The sequence below is a fragment of the Astyanax mexicanus genome, chromosome 17 (assembly GCF_023375975.1).
Source record: "Astyanax mexicanus isolate ESR-SI-001 chromosome 17, AstMex3_surface, whole genome shotgun sequence".
NCBI lineage: Eukaryota > Metazoa > Chordata > Actinopteri > Characiformes > Acestrorhamphidae > Astyanax > Astyanax mexicanus.
This window is the reverse complement of record NC_064424.1, coordinates 27,279,169-27,301,228: the sequence shown is the minus strand read 5'-3', so window position 1 is coordinate 27,301,228 and position 22,060 is coordinate 27,279,169. Positions and strand designations below refer to the sequence as shown.

General features: G+C 39.0%; 1 protein-coding gene across 2 annotated transcripts in view; it reads right to left on the bottom strand.

Annotated features, from left to right (window-relative positions):
- Nucleotides 1-1,866: 1,866 nt before the first annotated feature.
- The window catches only part of ntng2b (netrin g2b), a 103,226-nt gene continuing 83,032 nt past the window's right edge, over nt 1,867-22,060 (bottom strand). Inside the window, exons 9-15 of one of the 2 annotated variants that reach the window (XM_049466593.1) lie at nt 20,972-21,970; nt 19,481-20,914; nt 18,662-19,441; nt 17,108-17,182; nt 11,675-11,842; nt 8,159-8,293; nt 1,867-3,730 (exon numbers count right to left, since the gene is read on the bottom strand). In XM_049466593.1, the coding sequence (XP_049322550.1) occupies nt 3,501-3,730; nt 8,159-8,293; nt 11,675-11,842; nt 17,108-17,182; nt 18,662-19,441; nt 19,481-20,914; nt 20,972-21,970 (3,821 nt within the window). In that variant the 3' untranslated portion in view covers nt 1,867-3,500. Of the gene's footprint in view, nt 3,731-8,158; nt 8,294-11,674; nt 11,843-17,107; nt 17,183-18,661; nt 19,442-19,480; nt 21,971-22,060 lie in introns of both variants that reach the window. The other variant, XM_049466594.1, reaches the window with a different exon arrangement.

Below are 22,060 nucleotides of genomic sequence, written 5' to 3'. Positions count from 1 at the left end.
ATGCCAATCCATCGCAGGGGAGACAGACACACAGACACATTCACTCACACCTAGGGGATATTTTATCCGACATCCAATTAGCCTGAATGTGCCGTCTTTAGACTGTGGGAGGAAACCGGAGCACCCAGCGTAAACCCATGCAGACACAGGGAGAACGTGCAAACTCCACACAGAAGGTCCCGGGTCACCCCAGCCGGGAATCGAACCCAGGCCATCTTGCTGTGAGGCCCCCCTTCTAATTCAGCAACAGCAAATTTAAAAAATATATATATATATATTTATTTTGTTGAAATTTTTCTCTAAAACTTCACTAAATCCTCGGAATTACAATTCAGCTAAGCTTACTTAACTAAGTTAAGTATACAAAACTGTAATACACATTTTAAAAAATCTTTTAAAGTCAAACGAGCGCTGGATGTTAATCTACATAGATTTCTCTCCTGAAAACTGTTTATTTGGGTGAGTAAAGGGCTTCCATTTGTTTACAGTAAGCTTAGATTTACAGATTTCCACCAAGTCTAGCTGCAGTTAGTGGCAAATGCTGCCCAATTTCAGCAGCAGATTACAGGCCGATAATACTCACCTCTGAATGGGGAAAGAGCTAACTACTACAGTTAAAAAAAATGCATTTAGTGTAAATATAAAAATAGAATATTGCATTGCATTTCTGTTGGTAAGGATGATAAAGTTTAAGGATAGAATAAATTCAGTCCATCACTCTAAATGCAAGAGGTTCGTATGATCATGTTAAAAAAAGTCCACTTCTGCTGCTCTATCTTCATGCTTGCATTGTTATTTAATTTAGTAATTAGATTTTTAGTGTCTGCTAAAACCGAGTCCTGATCTGATACTGGCAATGTAGAAAAAAAATAACTTCTCAGTTGTCCCTTTTTAAAATTTTAAAGACATTCTCACCGGCATGCGTACAGTAGAGTCTATAGTGAATATGTGGAGTAACAGGATCGGATCGGGGACATCCTTACTATTAAATATGCACTTATCCATTGATGTGCTTTTAGATTTCTCCAGGTGGACTCAGCTGGCGTGTATCTCTGTCACTGTGACATAGCACTTTTTAAAATGTCTCCTACTAGCCCGCCCCCATTCAACCCTCATTACTGTTTCTATTCATAAACTTGCTGACTGTGCAGGTCCAGAGCTCCTTCCTCTTATATGTGGCTCTTTTCTTGCCATTATTTAGGTTTTCCTCTCGTGTCCTGCTTACTACATTCTCTGGAGTGTAGTTTTATGAAAGAGCTTATTAAACTCAGTGTGTCTAAAGTGAATAGAGCATTTTCTGGGTTTCACTAAACCTAGTTCATATTCTGTATTCAGCCTATACACGCACACACACACACACATACACAAAGGAAAACTATAACTACTCTTGCTGAATTGTGCTTTCCCAGCCAGAGAATTGAACCCTGCTGTCACTATGATCCAAGGATGACTGGTTTGAATCCTGTATCATGCTGCTTGCCATCAGCAGCCAGAGTGCGAGAGAGCACAGAGAGACCTAGTGATCTGTTGCCCTGGGCCCAGTCTAAGCTTTAAGATGGTAGAGTGAGTATTAAGTGTGAATGATTAACCAATACTTACCCCAAACCTAGCCACAACCTTGACCCCAACCATAGCCATGACCCCAACCCAAGGCCCAATCCTAAACCTAACCATTCTAACCTAAACCTAGTCTTAACCTTATTCAAACCCTAATTCTAAGTAGTCTTTTTACTGTTCAGGGCAGTAGATCAACAGGACTAAACATGGGAATCTTTTATGTGTTCTTTTTTAGCCTGTTCTTCTTTATAATAATAAAACCACAAACAAAAGAGTCAATAACACACACAAACACACACACACACAAGGTCCATGTTAACAGTCACATTTACTGTAAAGTTTACAGTGTGGTAAAATCTCAGCCGTTGCATCTCCTAATGCTTCTGGTGTACAGCAAGGTCCTGAAACAGTCGGGTCATAATAATAAATATTGCATTTCTGTAACATTTACATTACTGTCTCGTTGAGCATCCATTGCTGCAATAAGCCTGGTATATTTTAGGCAGGGGGGGGTAAATAAACCCTTATTATATTCTCTTTTTTCTTTCTTAAATATAATCTGTGTCCATAAACCTGCTCCTCTCTTTGTTTAATAGAATAATTATCTGTAATATCTCAAAATCTGCAAAGTTTACAGTGCAATAGACATTTCCTCTGTGATAAAACTCTTATAGTTGCTCTACTACGGCAGACGCTAGAGTGCTGTAAAGTTCACTGTACAGCCACAGTGTAATACAACCCCCCCTTTAACTATAGAACTGTAAATCTGAACAAAAATAATCATCTCTACCAAAAAATTGTAGGACGTTGAGTGTACTGGCTTTTTTTTTCTGTACCCCCGTAATTCAGTCAGTCTATGAACCGGGTGCCATTTGTGTCCACTGATGACTGATGAGATGCATTAAAGCACAAGAAATGCTCCAAAAGCATTTTTTTTTCAAAGCTAAAAGCTGTTAAATCAAATGTCCTTGTTAACATGATTTATGACAGTGTACTATTTTTGATCTTTTCTTATTTGTACATGACCATCGTTATCGTAATATCGGTGTCGACCAACATAACAGCCGAAATAAGCCTTCATAATTTTTAGAATTATATAAGAGAGTTCCTTTTGTATGTAAAACATACTATTTATTTTTTTTTCAACTTTTTTTTTTTAATTAATGCCTTTTTTGTACCCTAATAATGCCCAAATTGCAAATGTAAAAATGGCACCTGTTTCGTAAATTGGCTCAGTTACAGTGTGAGTGTTCTTAATATACTGTGTGCCTCTCTCTAACTGTGGTGCCTAAAGTCATACTTTATCAAAGTTACATCATTAATATTTACTGATTTGTAACCTTTTACCTTTTCTCTTCCTCTTTTTTGTCTTTTCCTTGAGCTTATTATATTTTAACATATTCATATTGTAATATCAAAAAATAAACAAAAACAGACAAAAAAAAAAACAACAGCAGCAGAGCTCTGTGACCTCGTGAGGGCGAAGCTCGTCTCTGTACTGTGAAAACAGCACCTGTGTTTCCAGACTCTTCCTCGCTTCCTCAGTACTCAGCCAATCGGAAGTGCAGAAAGGTGCAGCGCTGGCTGTAGGTTGAGGTCAAGGGGTGGCGGCGCAGGAAGTGAAGCTGCTGTAACTCCGCCCCTTCCCGCAAAGCGTCCGTACTCACTGGTGCAGTGGGTGTGTTTGTTTTGTGTGTTAAATATATTTTTTGGTATGATTTTCCTTTGTGATTTAAAAAACAACAACAAAATGTCTCATGACGAGTTCTTTTGTTAGTTACTTAGTTTGTTTGTTTGTTTGTCTGTCATTTCATCTGTCTCCCACAGCAGCAATCAGTCACGTGAGCTCCCGTGTTGGGGTGAGGTCCTCAGCTCTACGCCCCTGTGGGTGTGTGTGGGTGTGTGTATGTTTGTTTAGGTGTGTAAGGAGGACGGAGGGAGTGTCAGGGTGCGGTGGTCAGCAGTAGCGTGGTCAGGAGGCTCAGCTGCAGCAGAGCGAGGCTCGTCACGGTCGCAGTAGGGGGGCTGCCGCCGTGGCTGCACTTCTTCCCACCTTCGCAGCGCGAGTGCTGGCACAGGACGCCTTTATAGTCAGGCGGGCAGATGCAGCGCTGGTTCTGAAAGCACGTGCCGCCGTTCTGACACATCTGCAGCTCTTCATCACACACGTTCTCTAAAACACACAAAGACAGAGAGAGAGAGAGAGAGAGAGAGATGTAAATGCGATGTTCACTGTATCAGAGACCCAATCACACCGCCCTCCCAGGAGGGATGAGTGTATCATATCAGAAGACATATAATTAGATATAAGATAATATAAGGGCCATTCCACTGAATTCTGTTTTAGTACAGAATTAATAAATTTAGGTAACAGGATAGAGTGTTGAGATTAACCTCCTCAGTCAAAGTTACAATAAGAGCAAGTCTACAGAAAAACAAATGAGGAAACATGAATTTTGGATTTTACATGATCTTCAGAACCAACTGATGTAACTTCCTGTTGTAGATGTGACTTGTAGAATGTGCCAGATTTTTCAGATGGGGTAATGTGTTACGGTACCAGGACTGAGTAAAACCAAGGGTCACAACTAAAATTTGTATTTTAACTTAAATATTGTGGATTCAGTATGGAAAGAAATATGTAGAAAAAATAGCATTTTTTAAGGAATTTAATAATTATATTTTATGTTAAAGTTAAAAGTTAGACAGTGGGCACGGGCAACAAATGCTATTTTTCAGTGTCCTAATATATATATTTACATATCTTACTTTTGCATTTAGATCAATGTACAAGATATTTTGCTTAATAGTAAAATGTATTTTAAAGTTATTTTGTGAGCACATTTATACATGTAGATTCCTGGGGACAGAAATGGCACAGTTTCGACGGAATATGCCTTATAAGATAATATATTTAGATTTGAATCAGCCACACAAACTAAACATATTTTCAGCTGATAAGGAACTAAAACTGGAGCACTTTTTTTTACATATACACATTTATACACATTTATAACAGACACACTCTGGAGTGCAACATTTGTACAGTTATTTAAATTTCCAGGGAGTCCTGGAGTTAGTCCTTGACTCTCCTCAACTTTTTTTGTGGCAAACTGAGAGCAATGCCTGCAGCTATACACTACTCACCATACCTGATGAGTCACTTTGTGCATGGTCACTCAATTTGCAGCTCTGTGTGTGTGTGTGTGTGTGTGTGTTTGTGTGTGTGTTCTGTGAGTCAGCGGTTTTGGGAGTTGGGGCGGGGGTGGGATGTCCAGCCGGCAGCAGGACACTCCGCCTGCCACATTTAACACACAAACCCAACACCATTAAAAACCCTAAAGAGGCTCTGCATGCTACCACCGCTAACAAGAGCAGGTGCTGCTTTCAGCTGACCTCAAACTGCCTCACGCAGGTGAACGATGACACTGGAAAGTGTGAGTGTGTGTGTGTGTCTATATAAGCCTGTGTGTGTACACCTGCATGTGGGGCTCTTCTTGTGGGGATTGACATAAAAGCTAGACAATAGTACTGACGTTGTGGAGACACCAGCAGGATCCTATGAGGACAAACAAGCTGACAGGTTTACTGTAGATCCAAGAACGTGTGCCTAACATAAGTGGAGTTAGCACCAATGTCTACCAAAACAAGGCAGTAAGAGACGGAAGTAGCGCTGGACCGCTGGGTATTAGCAATGTCGCCTCACTGCTGCATTCCCAAACGCACTTCTTCAAAAAGAAAGGGAAAAAAAAGAATAATTATTAAATGATTTAAATTATTAAATTAATTTAAAAAATAAATTAAAAAATGGTGGGATGCTATTGGACAGGCTATTAGCAGTCCAGTCCTATCACAAAATCTGCAGGAACTTTGTGAGAGTATTTACGCTGAATGGGATGGTTTATCACAGAACACCATTAGGAAACTCTACAACTTTCATGCTGAGACACCTGGCATGTTGTGTCACACATGCGTTATGCACTACTTCTGTATGTGTAGCTTAATAAATATTGCCCATAGCAGTCTAAAATGGTAATCATTTATTGTTCCTGTTAACCTTTATCTTAACCTGTATCTTTCGTTTGAAATAATACTCCCAAAATCAGTGCGCCTTATAATCTGGTGCATCTTAGATGGATGGATGGATGGATGGATGGATGGATGGATAGATAGATAGATAGATAGATAGATAGATATTTAATTGATCCCTGAGGGTAAAAATGAATTTGTATCTTATGTATGAAATTTACCAGTCAGGTTGTAAAGAGCAGTAAAGCCACTCCACTTTAGTACAGCGCTATAAAGGAGTTCCAGTTTTGTTCTCCAGCAGCGAGACTTGAGACTGGAGCAGTATTAATATTAGCCGCTAACTGCGCTAAGCGCTAGCTCTTTTGCTGCTTAGAGGTAGGTATTATCAGCCTGTAGCCTGCTGCTAACCTTGGCTATTAGCATTGCAGCGCTAGTTAGCTCTTTCGGCATTCAGAGGTGAGTATTATCAGGCTGTAGCCTTTGTGTTTATCATGTTTAAACAAGCTACGTAGGATGAACCACTAGCTAGCATTCAACACAATATCACCCTGGCTTACGGAACACTGTTGGGCTAGCCTTAGTGGAAATCTGGACATCTAAGCTTGCTGTAAATAAACAGAAGCGCTTTAATTACCCAAATAAACCGTTTTCAGAAGAGAAATCTGTGTAGATTAACATCCAGCACTCGTTTTACTTAAAAAGAAAGTTTTTTTTAAGAATTACAGTTTTTTTAATTTAGCTTAGCCACCCAGCGGAGAAACCTGCTGACTTAGGAGGAAAACATGGCGACAAACCTGTTCCTTATTATTTTGTATAATGCACCTTATAATCCAGCTCGCCTCATGTAAATAAAATAGAAAATAGACCAGAAAATGGAAGTTTATTGACAGTGCACCTTATAATCCGGTGCGACTTACAGTGCACAAAATACGGTAGTAAGAATAAGGGGTGGGGCTTCCCAGCTTCCCACAGACCTGTCAGATACAGTAGGTAGGTATTTATTGAACTGAACTTAGTTGATATAAATGACAGAACATTATTTACAGTATTTACAGAGCAGATATGAGTTCTGTACAGAACATGGGAGTACTGTGTATAATAAGGAAACTGGCTGATAACTAACTGAGAAAAAGCGGTGAAACATGAATCAGCAGTGCAGAAAACAATAGAGAATAGACTCTATAAAAGAATATCTCTCTGGCCTGTATCTAGCAGTATGTAAAAACGGCTGAATTAAACGCTTTGATTCTATAGCACTTCATATGAGAATCCACACAGGAACCCTCTCTTTTCTTTGCCCCACTGTTAGTAGCTCTGGCTTGCAGCCTGTTTCATTTTGAAGATGAATCACAATGAAAATGCAAAGATAAGGTTTTCTAAGCAGCTGGGGAATCAGGTACAAATGTGATCATTAACCTACAAACAAAGTAACTCATAAATAAAGGCTTCCTGGGCTGCACGCTTCTGTTTGTTGCGAGGATAGACGTTACATATTGTGGATTTTCACTTTTCTATTAACATTGAAATGAGTGGTTGCATTGCAGTTTTACATTATAAGTAGCAAAAAGTGAAAGTCAGCAAAAGTTCAAACTTTTCTATTCATAGTTTTAAACAGTGCTGGATGAAGTACCTGGATCATGTATTTAGTAAAAAAAGAGTTTATCCTGCTGTCCAGAAAAGACTTTCTACTAGATTATGAAGCATTTATGTGAGGATTTGATTGTATTGAGCTATAAGAGCAATAGAAAGGTCATCCTCAACTCCCAAATTCATCTCAAAAGTACTGGATGGAGCTCCATCATTCCAAAGAACACAGTTCCACTGCTCCACAGCTCAGTGCTTGGGGATTTATACCCTTCTAACCCATGCCATTAGGCATGGTGCCAATATGCTTATATTTGTCTGCACCAGAGAGGCTTAAGGCCTCGACATACTTCATGCGGAGACGACGTTCGCGTGGCTTCAACGAACAATGTGACGTAGTTGCGGAGAAAACGAACAGCAACAGAAGTCGCGCAGGGGCTTCATTCACTGTGTCGTGCACATGGAAGCTGGGCGAACTCCGCGGCCGAACACACAACTCGACAACGCCTGTGATTGGTCGTCAAAAAAGAGGCGTGCCAAGAAAACAAAAATGGACATTTTTAAAGAGAGGCTCGCTGAGCAGGCACAGTGTTACCATCACCTTTATGATTCTTCATTGAGAGATACATACCGGAGCTTGTCTAGACAGAGCGCGATGGGTGATAGTTTTCCGGTAGTCATGAAACTTAACTTTACTAATGTCACAGCACCAGCTGCGGTTGTGGAGCATACGAGAAAGACAAAGCAAAGCCGCAGAAAGTATGCCAGATCAAGAGCTCGCGAAAGCGTGCATGACTTCGTGCAATGCTCACGAAATTCGTTTCGCTGGAAGTATGCCGAGGCCATTATTCTATTGGCAGAACAGTGTCAGTAATAGGTGCAAAAAAATTTAAATAGCTCAATACATTCATTAGAAGGGTGGCCTCAAACATTTGGCCGTATCATGTATTTAAAGTTGTATGTCTGTGTGTGTGTGTGGCCTACTTACGGTAGCAGCCCTGTTTCCAGTAGTAACCAGGAAAACACTCGTCGCACTTAGTCCCTGTGGTGCCGTCTTTACACTGGCAGAATCCAGTGCCGTTACACCGGTCATGGAGGGAGCCCATCTGGTTACAGCCACACTCTAAAGGGAGGAATAGATAAAAAGAAAAATAATACATTAGAGTCATTATATAATATTTCCTATGTGTCTGCAGCATACTTTTTAAAATTTTACATTACGTTACATGCAAACATGAGTCAAAACCTCTGAATTAACACGTTATTACAAATATAAAAAAGGCTACGTTCACGTTACCAGGCTGAAGTGACTCAAATATGATTTTTTGCAAAATTGGGCCAGATCAGATTTTTTCATGGCTGTATGAAGGTGAGATTTGCGTCACTTTCATATGAGGTCCTAAATCAGATACGTATCCAATCCACAGTCATGGGACATGAACGTAACGGTCAAATCAGAATTCATGCTTCTTTTTGCTTTTATGCATGTGCTACGTGCTTCTCTCTCGTACCCACAAATCTCTTGGTGCAGCTGTGCAGCTATATCTGCAAAAACAGCAAAAGCAAACCGCCTGGCCTTTTTTCACCTCCTCTACCTAAACATGTATTTACTGTTTACTCTCCACTCCAGCAAAATATGCTCCACATATGAGTTGCTAAATAATCAATTTCACCTTTCTAAAGCTATGAGTCGTCTCTCAAATATGACGTTTTTTTGTTGTTGGTGCAGAAGGCGACGTTTTTACATGTATCTATGTGCGCATGTGAGGATCAGATTCGTTCACATTACACACAGATACAGCTCACTTACATTTGTGAATGTGAACCGTCAAGATAACCAAATCTGATCTGAGTAAAAAATCAGATTGTAATGTGAACGTAGCCAAAGTGAGGTTTTCCATGTCTGCCGTTCTGCCTGGTTAAATTTATTCATTTTTCTAAGTGGTTAAATAAAACACTACATTTTCTAAAAAGTATATTTTCTTTTTAGTTTATCTAAACATGTCCACAAATTCCATGTGCACCCTGTCCACCCTTGTCATAGGGTTTTATTCGTTCATTTGACTATTACTGAAACTAGTATACTTCTTTTCTGTAGCTAATACCTTTCACTTTCAGCTCTAGGACTTTACTTCAGAATTAACAAATCTAAAAATCCTGAGCTAATAATTGCTGGATAGACTAAGATGCTTCAAACTGCAGTTCTGCGATTCTGCAGTACTCACACCAGTCCTAAGGGACCTCCAAAGATTCCAGATGCTTATGGATAGAGCAAAATTCCTGACCTTCAGGAGGGTCTCTGAGGACCAGCTGGAGAACCTTTGCTATTCATCTTATTCAGGTGAGCTTTTTTAAGGAGCTCTTACATGTTTGTCCTTACCCTCGGCAATATTAGAAACCAGCATTGTGTTTCTCAACATGAGAGAAAAATAGGAAAAACAGATTTTGCACATTCATGGGAACACATTTCAGGACAAGAGCTTCAAATAGGATGGAAGCAGAAGACGAACTTACAGTGGTGATATACAGTGTTAATGATTAGTAATACACCAATCCATCTTTTTCAGTTGTGTGGAGCCACATAATTATCTAATACCTGTACCAGATCATTTAGCTGATATTCAATATAAGATTCACACAACACAACAAGGCTGTTTCCCATCCTTAATATTAACATTAATACAAACCTTAGATTTAGAACAAAAGACCTTCAACGCGATTTAGCACACTTAATGACCCTGACATAACTAAAAATCCACAATGCTACCACAAGAGGCACATGATGTAGGTTTTACTTTGGTCCTTACAGTTCCATCACAAACATCTGTAGTTCAACCTCGAAAGAGTAGTGCAGCAAGACGACTCTTTACAAAACTAAATGTTTTAGCGGAATGAATGGGTGAAAATCCCCCAAACTAGATCTAAAGCCTTATTAGATTCTACAAAAAGTGTTTACAAGCTGTGATGGTTGCAAATAAGAGTGTTAATAAGTACCAACCATGCAAGGTGCCCAAATGTTTACTGTGGTATGAAAAAGGTTTCCTCATTTTCCTTTAAAAATCATTGGTTGTTCGGATCAGCAATTTCAGTTAAATACATCATATAGCAGACAAACACAGGGATACTTAAGAAGTTATTTGAAGTTTATGGGATTTACAAAAAGTGCGCAATAATTTCTTTAAACAAAATTAGGCAATACATACATTTGGGCACCCCTTTTGCAGAAATAACAGCCGTCCTAATTTTGTCCTTTAAGCATTTTCATACCACTGTACTTATTATTTTTACACTGTTAAAGCAATCATAATTAAAGAAAATATGCATATATATATATATATATATATATATATATATATATATATAGAGAGAGAGAGAGAGAGAGAGAGAGAGAGATGAGATTGTTTCGGTAATAATGCATGACCCCAGGCTCAAAGCGAACGTGAACAGTATCTTTGTGCCCTCGTCTGTTACCGTCTGTTCTGTTTGTGTGCGCTCTGATGGAGCCAAATGGCTCTCTGTGGAGCTCCGGAACTGTGCCAGGTGAGTGGTGCCCAGGGCCTGGAACTGAAGACTGTCCTGTTTCTGCCAGCTAAGCCAAGAGTTTTCCTTTACCACCTGAGCTCTTCCTCCAAATCCAATGGACGGAGGCTGTAGTTCAAAGTTTCTGTGCTTCTGCGAATTGAGTACATCGCCATTTGAACTCTGTGCTTCCCCCTATGTTTCCTTCTTGTGTGCTGCCTTTCCTAGCTCTCCTTCTCTTTTCTTTTTTTATCTCAGGCTACTTGGCTTTCAACTGCCTTTCTTTCCAGTCATGTTTTTTTTGTCCTCTGTTTTGCTACAGTTGGGAGGGATTTTCCAGGCTGGTGTTCTTACATGGCCAGAAGATCTCTTTGAGGCACCGTGCTGACAGTTGGCTTTGCTTGTCACTCGTCTGCATAGTTCACAAACCAGAAACAGACTCTCTTTAATGTGCTCCAGCACTCTCTCTTTCGCACACACACACACACTCCCCCCTCCCTTTCCTGCCTCTTTTCCTTCTCTTCCCTGAGGCATGATAATCATTTACTTGATTTCTTATTCACCAGCAAAACACATCGCAGTGAAAATTCAACAGAATCAAACATTCAAGGCCCCCGTTATACAGTTTGTGTGCTGTAATACCGGAGCCCAGAATATTCGTATTCCTGGTATCCTTGCCTTGTGCAACTCGATTGAAATTCTGGAGGCACGGTTCTCACTCTGTAAGCCAGAAAGTAGTAGGCCACTCCGCCTCTCTCCTCTGTCAAACTCCTCCCATGTTTGCTAAAAACAAAGAGACCTGCAGAGCAAAGTCATGATGCTAAGTACCACTGAGAACCCAAATGGAATTTCTGAGTACAGCCTCAGTCCCATCAGGTTTGGACAAAGATTTCTAACTCTACTTCTATCACCAGTACCAGGATGCTGGTGTCTCTGTGGGTAGTACCCCTTTACAAACACATACAGATACAGGCACGGTGCTTACCGACACACACGCTCTCATCGTCAAGCTCTGCAGAGGCGTTCTTGTAGTAGCCCATGCGACAGTGCTGGCAGTTCTGGCCACGGGTGTTGTGTTTGCAGCTCACACATGTGACAATGTTCAGGTAGTCAATGTAGCTGCAGCGGTTGGAATGGCCATAACACTCACAGTCTGAGAGAGAGGGAAAGAAAAAACACAGGTTAAAACTAATACTATAGGAACCATATTAACGCAGTAGAAGAGGAGAGTGTGAAAAATAAAAGGAAGAGTTTCAGGCTTGAAAGAGATGGGATTGTCATGCATGTGTGGGTTGGAATTGTAGAGGTTTCAACAGCTGTAGTTTACTAGATTGTGACAAGTCAAGTTCAGGAGAACAGCCTAAAAAGGGCAAGATCAACTCATAGCCAGATTCAAAAGGGAGAAAGGTCAAGTTTATATAGAGACACAAAAAATTAGATTTTTGTCATTAGTGTGACCTAAGCTTTACAAAACAGCTAAAAAGGCTAAACATGCAAATTTATACAAAGCGAATTTAGGATACAGATACAGCTACTCAGCACAAGGATGATTATAAATGTCATCAGGATCAAAAAACACCTGTAAATACTATCCAAATAAAGGCGCTGTAAACTGTAAAAACTTTTTAGATCAAGTCAAGGCTGACTGCAAACAGTATTCAAATCAAGTAGAAGAGCACCAAAATTAACATTTTAGCTTGAAGCCGAAACCAAACTAAATGCAAATTTCGCCAAATACCAAACACAGGACATATTTTTTACCATTGCATGAATTAAATTAATTCATATTTGCTTTAAAAAAAAAAAACAACAACAACAATTGCAAATATACATTTAAAAAGCTGAACATTTAAAAATACATCCCTAAAACAAAGTGTGACAGAAAATAGTCATCAATTCGAGGCCTACTGTGAATACTATTCAGATCAAGATGAGTTAAATTAATTACATTTAATTTGTAAATACAATTTAAATTGATTCATTTGTAAATTAAATTTAAATTGTAATTTAAATTTGTAAAATACAAATGCAAAAATGTTGTATCAGGAAATGTCAACTGTAAAGGGAAAGAAAAAAACGTATTAAATTTTAAAATTCTAATATGTACATCTATTTTTATTTGCGCATACATTGTAACAAATTTCTGTCTTACTACTGTATAATAAAAAAATCCTGCTGTAGAAGCTGTTTACAGCATATTATCTGCAAATCATTATTTACTGTACTATATATTTTTCTATGAATCACTATACTGTAATTTTAGAGCTATTTTTTTTCAGCAGTTTAAACAAGAATGTTTTTTACAGTTGTTTTAATTTTCATGCATAATTAATCTTTATATTCTCCATAACTATATATAGATGCAGAATGCTACAAAATGTCTAGCAGAAATGTTCAGAGAAAGTCACAATAGTTTATCTTAGCAGATGTGGGCTATGCTAGTCATCAGTTACCTCAGAGTGCTAATGCTCAGCATGACAGACATTAAGTATGTCTGTGTGTAAAGATGTAGAAAAGTTTACCCAGCTTGAAAAAGTGGCTTTTATATTTCTTACAGTTCAGTCAAGTAGAATGTATTAATAAACTTAATATTTATTGGCTCCCTGCCACCATTCTACGGTAATGCTTTGCTAACCTAGCTAACGCTAGCTACACTGCACTGAGAGAGAGAGACATCAGAGAGTACATCTAACTTAGTAAGCATAATACATTAATTTAAATTAATAACAAAGTAAATTCTATTATCTGGTGACATTAGCTAGCTAGCTATTTGTGTAGCTTGGTTCACTATTTGGCTAATTCCATTTGGTGAAACTCATCACTTGTTTTAATTCTGCCAGATTATACAGTTCTTTGCATGCTAAAATGTTTCTTTTTATTATTTTTTGTGTTTTATCTTTTTATTTTTTTAACCAGTACAGCAGTGTTTTAAAAATGTAAAAGGTTTACAAAATTAAAGCCACAAAATAAAATGTATTTTGCACCTTTTTACTTGAAATTTTTTTGGAAAAACAGTATCTTCAATTCACAGTAATGCAGTAAAAAAGTCGCTTTAGATAAAGTTTAGATAAAAATGCAGTTGTCCTTTTAAACTGGTCAATATGTGCTGTGATAAAACTATGACAATCACTATGACATTCTGACGTAATGACAAAATGTAAACTGTTAAAAAAGTGTAAAAGAGCACAAATAGAGATACACTTTTTTTTCTCACAGCGAGGAAGCACTATTCAGATCAAATCACAGTAAAAACATGATTGAGTCACAAATGAAAGTAGAGACGGTGATGAGTTCTAGAGAAATGTGATTACAAAAAGCTTTTCATTGAGCCCAGGATGATGTCCACACTCACTCTCCTTACCTCACTCCCTCTCTGCCTAACTCTCAGTGTTGTCAGATGTGTGCGGATGCTGACAGAGCATTATTTCACTCAGTCAGTAAAGAGTCTCACCTATTTGAAATGTGTGTTTCAGCTTTTTTGGGAACATGATGAAAGCAGCTTTCACTCTTTATTGAAAAGCGCACCTCTCACTCTCTCTCTCTCTCTCTCTCTCTCTCTCTCACGTTTTGTCTTTCTCTCTGTCTCTCTCTCTCCTGCTCCCGGTGTGTTCTCTCATGCTCTTTGATGAGGACTGCTAAGTGAACCGCTAAGTGAATCGATGGCTCCCCGATTCGCAAATGTGAATCAGCTGATCATACTGAATCTCTAATTGCAGCGGCCGTATTGACTCGGCCTGAAAGGGAGTCACTTTCGTTTAGCCCCCGCTGGAGCCCCCCGGGGGCAGAGACAGGTCGATTTAGAAACAGGCCAGGCAAAGAGAAGCAGATGGCATTAAGTGTGTGTAGAAGGTGAGTGTGTATGGATGAGAGACAGAGAGAGAGAGAGAGACAGAGAGAAAGAGATTGCCGGTGTTGTGGCACTCTCCCTGTACTTGTGCCGAGTGGCTGCACACTGTGGGGCAAGAGTTCACCAAGAGCTTGCCAAATGGATGCTGAGAAACAGACAATATGTGACAGAGGAACTAACCCCAAACGTCTCTGCTTTTTCCTACTGATCTTCCTCTGTGACCTGAAAACTCTTGTTTTTATTTTATTTTATATATCATTGATTTCTAATTTTATCCTATTTTCTTTCCAGTGTAGAAGGCTAATTACCCAACCCAATAATTAAGACTTCTTTACCACTAGCAATGCCCCAACACTAGGAGGGTAAAGTGCTAAAAGAATGAGGTCAGCTGACTACCTGAATATACTGAATATAGACCAGGTTAATCTATCAATGGATTTTTTTTCCTGATGGCACGGACATATTCCAAGATAATAATTCCAGGTTTCATGGAGCTGGAATTGTGAAAGAGTGATTCAGGAAGCATAAGATCATCATTTTCACACATGGATTGTTCACCACAGAGTCCAGATCTTAACCTCATTGAGAATCTTTGGGATGTGCTGGAGAAGGCTTGGTGCAGCGGTCAGACTTTACCATCATCAATGCTGCTGCAAGATCTTGGTGAAAAATTAATGCAACTCTGGATTGAAATAAATCTTGTGACATTGCAGAATCTTATAGAAACAATGTCACATTGAATGTCTGAACTTTCTACTCTCTACATTAAAAAAAAAAAAAAAAAAAATCTTAGTTAAAAAAATGTAATCTAGAGCCTGATCGACTGAATTTGATTGTGGTTGAATAAAAAGTATAAATACCACTCTGACATCCTATTGGTTTATATGAGACCCATCACACTTGCATGTCACGCCCACACTCCAACAAGAACATAGCAGACGTATGTAGCCTAGTATGAAGACCGAGTTAAATGTCCAACTAAGCTTCTAGACACTAGTTAAACAAACTCAGTTTTGGGTGAAAAACAAGGCCGGGATTGGGTCACTTACTTCACTTTCTTTCTAAGAAAAGTGTTGGCAATACTTTGCAAATAGCTAAATTAAAAGAGAAACTAAATCAGTATTCTTCTGATAATAGATGCATAAACTGCCCATGGTTGGTTGATGGAGAGCATGTGACTGACCTGAGAAGGAGTGGCATTATGGGAAATGTATTCTTAAGAACTGCAGATGAAATGAGTGTTTTCATCATTGTAAAATTATATTACCCATATTTTGGTCAATATTGTACAGCTCTAGTGTTTACATTTGAGAGCTCCTGAGATTTACCAAAAACTCATTCTGGCAGCTAAATGAGGTTAGAGCATAATCAAGTTTAATCCTCAGAACTGCTTAGTTGCTTTTGTGTGTGTGTGTGTGTGTGTGTGGGGTGGGTAAAATATTAATGCGCTGTTCTAGAAGGAGGACTTGGTAAAGGGCCTATCTCAGCATACACTAACAGGAAAGGCAATGAAATATAAATGACCAATTACTAAACACTCATGCTCACACACATGCTGTCACCTTTCAACACACACACACACACACACACTTCTATCTCCTATAAGCAAACTCTACACACTAACTTGCATCTACATATAAACACATGTAAACTTACCTTTGACCATGCAGGAGTTAGGAATCAGTGAAAGTCAGAGAAAAAAATGAAAAGAACATGTGAAAGATGAATATAAACGTTTCTCTCTCTAGCTGAACTTTCCTGTGAGGGATCAGAGCTTCCTGTGTGTAGCTATTGTCCATGTGGAGATACTAAATATCAAACAGGTGTAACATTTACACTTTCACTTTTACTTTTTACTACTAATTAAAGTGATATACCCATGCATACGTCCATCTATTAATCCATGTTTAAATACGTTTATCCACTAAGAAAAGGCTGTTCTTCCTAATCCATCCATTCTTCCCGAAACTATGAAAAGACTATGACCTACTCTAAAATGACTATAATCCAACCATTCATCCATCCATGGATCCACAATGAGAAGACTACAATCTGTCTGTCCATGCATCCACCCACCCATGCATGAATCCCTTCACTACAATGAGCAGGCTAAGATTCATCCATCCATCCATCAATCTATCCATCCATTCACCCACAATAAGATGGCTTCAATGTCCACAAGAAGAAGACTGAGCTCCTCACAGTGTGTGCAGTTTGGGATAGGTTTGGCTTGACTCCATCAGTCATTTCTATAGAATTTGTCTTGTTTTTTTTTGTCTTATATATTGAAAAATTGTCTTGTGGAGGAAAGAGAATAAAGAACTTTTATCACCGCTAACCTGTTACCCCTCTCGAGAGTGCATCTTTCTTTGAGTAGCTATTAGAACAGCAACACAGCATTGCTAACAAACATTACTATTCACAGCAAACAGTGCAGCTTACATTTAACCATTTGAAGTACATTTAAAAAAACAATCTACTGTTAGTAGAAGACTAAGATCTAAGCATACACCTTTCTTATCATCCATCCACTACGAGTAAGCTGAAATCTACGCATCATTTTCCCCTCACCTTTAAAGTCATCATATATGATGCCCTTTAGCCTCATAGGCTGAGGTCCTCCAGACAGCAGAAACTTCAACAGAGCTTTAGAGAGAAAATTATTCAATTTCACACACTTCCTTTAGCACACACACAACTCTGTTCAGGAAAAGGATTCACTAAAGCATGTCAACCTTCAACTAATAAATGAGCGCTAGCAGGGAGGGAGCTTCAAACACGTCTCATCATTTTAACTGGACACCTGTTTCTGGAGGAAGGATTCCCTTCTCCCTAAACGAGCACACACACACCTGCAGAAGCAAGTTAGCTACAGCAAGGTACCAAGCACGAACATGCTAGTAACAAGCTAAGCTAATCGTTTATTGAGGAATTAGACTTGAATCTATAGGTGATTGAACTATTTTCAGAAACAGCAAATTCAGGTCCAATTAGTACATTCCCTTCTCAGCATTTTTTTTTCCAACTGATTCTCTCTTCTCTTCCGTAAGATCCCTCTCTTTCCGCTTCTTTTCTGAAGATTGTACCCTGTTCTCTCTTTTCAAAGACTTCTCTCTTATTCTTGTTCCGAAGGTCTTATGCTGTCCTTTCTTTCAAAACGTTTCTTTTTCTTTTTTCCTTTCTATCAGAGGATCCATTTTTTTCTTCTCCTCATTCTGAAGTTCTTCCTCTGATTTCCTCTTTCAGAAGATCTCTTCTCTCAATTCCTAAAGTTCTTCCTGATTTCCTCTTTTAAAGATCTCTCTTCTCTCCTATCAATTTTTAAAGTTCTTCCTCTGATTCCTCTCTTTCAGATCTCTCTTCTTTTCTCTCAATTTCTGAAGTTATTTCTCTCATTTTCTCTCTTTCCGAAGTTCTCTCTTCTCTCCTCTCAATTTCTCACCTTTTCTTCTCTCATATTTTAAAGTTCTTCCACTCATTTCCTCTCTTTTAGAATATCTCTTCTCTCCTCTTAATTTCTAGTTCTTTCTCTGATTTCCTCTCTTTTAGAAGATCTTTCTTATATTCTCTTCTCTCAAATTTTAAAGTTCTTTCTATCATTTCCTCTCTTTTAGAATATCCCTCTTCTCTACTCTAACTTTCTGAAGTTCTTCCTTTTCTGTCGTGCCACTTTCAGAAGGTTTCAGAAGGTCTCGCTCTTCTTCTGAAGGTGTAGTAGAGCTCTCCAATCCAAAAAAACTGATGCTGCATTCTATTTGAACCTGGATCTCTGAATTTCCAAGTAGGAAATGTCAAATGGAACACTACCAAAAGAAGGACTTCCGACTTCCTACTTGGAAAAAAGGTGAGAGGTGGAACAGGTCTCACCAAACCTGAATTCAGAATCCAAGATGGCTGCACTTCACATTATCAGTGAATGAAGTAAAAGCAAACAGTTCTTTAAAATGTGTAAAATGATCTAATGTTTAACTGGCCTACAATCAGCACTGCTGTGACATCATTACCAGAATTTGCCATTGGTGGCTATTTTCAGACACTACAGCTAGATTTGACTACCTATTATAATGTGCATCAGTGTACTACACTACCCACAATGCACTCTGCATCTACCTAGCTTCAGGTTACCTTTCTTATTTTCATGGTCTTTGTCTTCTATTTTGTCTGTCTTCTCCCATTCTGTTTCAAAGCGGTTCTCTTTTTCCTCTCTTACATGAGAACTTTCTTTCTCAAAAGACCTCTCTCTTTCTTCCCCTCTCTCAGAGTGCCGTCTCATTCCATGCTCTTTTTCTCGCTCCTTTTCTGAGGGTTTTTCTTTCTCTTCCTTATTTTTTGTGTACTTTTCTGTTTCTCGCTCGTTTTTAGCTCTCTCTTCAGGCCTCTCTGAGGAGTGACCTCTCCCTCCTTTTTCTGAGGATACTCCACCATGTTTTCCTCCTCCATGTCCTCCATGTCCTCCATGTCCCCCGTGTCCTCTTCCTTCTCTTTCAGGTGATTCCTTACGCTCTACTTTTTTTGAGGTTGTCTCTATCTCTTGTCTTTCAGAGGATCTCCCTTTTTCTTCTTCTTCTCGTTCTGACGGGCTTCCTCTCTCATCTCTTTCAGACCTCTCTCTTTCTTCTTTTCTTTCTGAAGGTCTTCTCTCCTCTCTTTCTTCAGACCTCTCTCCTTCTTTTTCCACTTCTGAAGGTCTTTCTTCTTCTCTTTCTAAAGGTCGTACTCTTTCCTCTATTTCTTCTTCTCTTTCTGAAGGTCTTCCTCTCTCCTCTCTTTCTTCTTCTCTTTCTGAATGTCTTCCTCTCTCCTCTCTTTCTTCTTCTTTTTCTGAAGGTCTTCCTCTCTCCTCTCTTTCTTCTTCTCTTTCTGAAGGTCTTCCTCTCTCCTCTCTTTCTTCTTCTCTTTCTGAAGGTCTTGTTCTCTCCTCTCTTTTTTCTTCTTTTTCTGAAGGTCTTCCTCTCTCCTCTCCTTTTTCTTCTTTTTCTGAAGGTCTTCCTCTCTCCTCTCTTTCTTCTTCTCTTTCTGAAGGTCTTCCTCTCTCCTCTCTTTCTTCTTCTCTTTCTGAAGGTCTTCCTCTCTCCTCTCTTTTTTCTTCTTTTTCTGAAGGTCTTCCTCTCTCCTCTCCTTTTTCTTCTTTTTCTGAAGGTCTTCCTCTCTCCTCTCTTTCTTCTTCTCTTTCTGAAGGTCTTCCTCTCCCCTCTCTTTTTTCTTCTCTTTCTGAAGGTCTTTCTCTCTCCTCGTTTTCAGATCTCTCTCTTTCTTCCTTTCTTCCTGAATGTCTTCCTCTTTTCTCTCTTTCTTCTTCTCTTGCTGAAGGTCTTTCTCTCTCCGCTTTTTTAGATATCTCTCTTTCTTCTTCTCTTTCTGAAGGTTTTTCTCTCTCCTCTTTTTCAGATCTCTCTTTTTCTTCTTCTCTTTCTGAAGGTCTTTCTCTCTCCTCTTTTTCAGATTTCTCTCTTTCTTCCTTTCTCCCAGAATGTCTTCCTCTCTCCTCTCTTTCTGAAGATCTCTCTATTTCTTCTTTTCTATCTGAAGGGGTCTTTCTCTCCTCTCTTTCAGATCTCTCTCTTTCTTCTTCTCTTTCTGAAGGTCTTCCTCTCTCCTCTCTTTCTTCTTCTCTTTCTGAAGGTTTTCTTCTCTCCTCTCTTTCTTCTTCTCTTTCTGAAGGTCTTCCTCTCTCCTCTTTTTTTTCTTCTCTTTCTGAAGGTTTTGCTCTCTCCTCTTTTTCAGAACTCTCTCTTTCTTCCTTTCTTCCAGAATGTCTTCCTCTCTCTTCTTTTTCAGATCTCTCTCTTTCTTCCTTTCTTCCAGAATGTCTTCCTCTCCCCTCTCTTTCTTCTTCTCTTTCTAAAGCTCTCATTCTCTCTTCTCTTTCAGATTTCTCTCTTTCTTCTTCTCTTTCTAAAGGTCTTCCTCTCTCCTCTCTTTCTTCTTCTCTTTCTAAAGGTCTTCCTCTCTCCTCTCTTTCTTCTTCTCTTTCTGAAGGTCTTCCTCTCTCCTCTTTTTCAGATCTCTCTGTTTCTTCTTCTCTTTCTGAAGGTCTTCCTCTCTCCTCTCTTTCTGAAGGTCTTCCTCTCTCCTCTTTTTCAGATCTCTCTCTTTCTTCTTTTCTTTTTGAAGGTTTTTCTCTCTCCTCTTTTTCCAAAGATTTTTCTCTTTCTGACAGCATTCCTCTCTCCCCTCTTTCTTTAGATCTCTCTCTTTCTTCTTCTCTTTCTGAAGGTCTTCCTCTCTCCTCATTTTCAGATATTTCTTTTTCTCTTTCTAAATATCTCTCCTTTTCCTCTTCTCTCTCTAAAAATCTTTCTTTTTCCTCTCTTTCTGAAGGTTTCACCCTCTTCTCTAATTCAGAAGGCCTTACTCTTGTTTCTTCTCTTTCTGATGGTCTTCCTCTTTCCGCTTTTTCTGAAGATCTCTCTCTTTCTTCTTCTCTTTCTGAAGGACTTCCTCTTTCCTCTTTTTCTGAAGATCTCTCTCTTTCTTCTTCTCTTTCTGGAGGTCTTCCTCTTTCCGCTTTTTCTTCAGATCTCTCTCTTTCTTCTTCTCTTTCTGAAGGACTTCCTCTTTCCTCTTTTTCTAAAGATCTCTCTCTTTCTTCTTCTCTTTCTGAAGGACTTCCTCTTTCCTCTTTTTCTGAAGATCTCTCTCTTTCTGAAGGTCTTCCTCTTTCCTCTTTTTCTTCAGATCTCTCTCTTTCTCTCTCTTCTTTTTTAGATGATCTCTCAAATTCATCTTCTGTTTCTGAAGGTTCTACTCTCTCTTGTTCTTCTTCTCTTTTTGAAGATTTTTCTCGCTCTTCTCTTTCTGAGTTTTTTTCCTTCCTCTCTTTTTCAGATGATCTTTCTCTTTTAAACTCCTCCACTACTTCTGACCACCTCTTGCTCTCTGCTCCTTCTTCTTCCTCTTCTCTGTCTTCTTCAGCCTCTTCTCCTTTTTCTCTTCCTGTCTGTCCCTTTTTTTTCTCTTCTGTGTCTTCCTCTGGTTCCCTCTCCTCTCTTTCTAAATATATCTTCCATCCTTCTTCTCTTTCTGAAGGCCCCTTTTCAGGGAATCTCTCTCTTTCTGAGGTTCTTTCCTCCCACTCGTTTTCAGAGGACCTTTCTTCTTTTTCTGACATACTTTCTGTACCTTCCTTTTCAGGGGATCTCTCTATTTCCTCTCTTTCTAATGGTGTTTCTTTCCACTCTCTTTCATCTTGTTTTTCTGAAAGTCTGCCTCTCTCGTTGTTTTCAGATCTCCTTTTTTCATCATTTCTTTTGGAAAGACTTTCAATTTCTTCGCTTTCAGAAGATATTTTTCTTTTAAACCCATCCACTTGTTCTGACCATATGTTGCTCTCTGCTTCTTCTTTTTCAGCATCTTCTGCTTTTTCTCTTTCTTTCTCTCCCCATCCTTTGTCTTCTGTGTCTTCTTTTCGTTCTCTTTCCTTTTCCTCTGATGCTACAGATCACAACAGTAAATTGAAGCTGCCAGAAAAGATTTTCCAAATTTCTATGGAATGAAAACATTTCTATGGAATCAGATATAGAA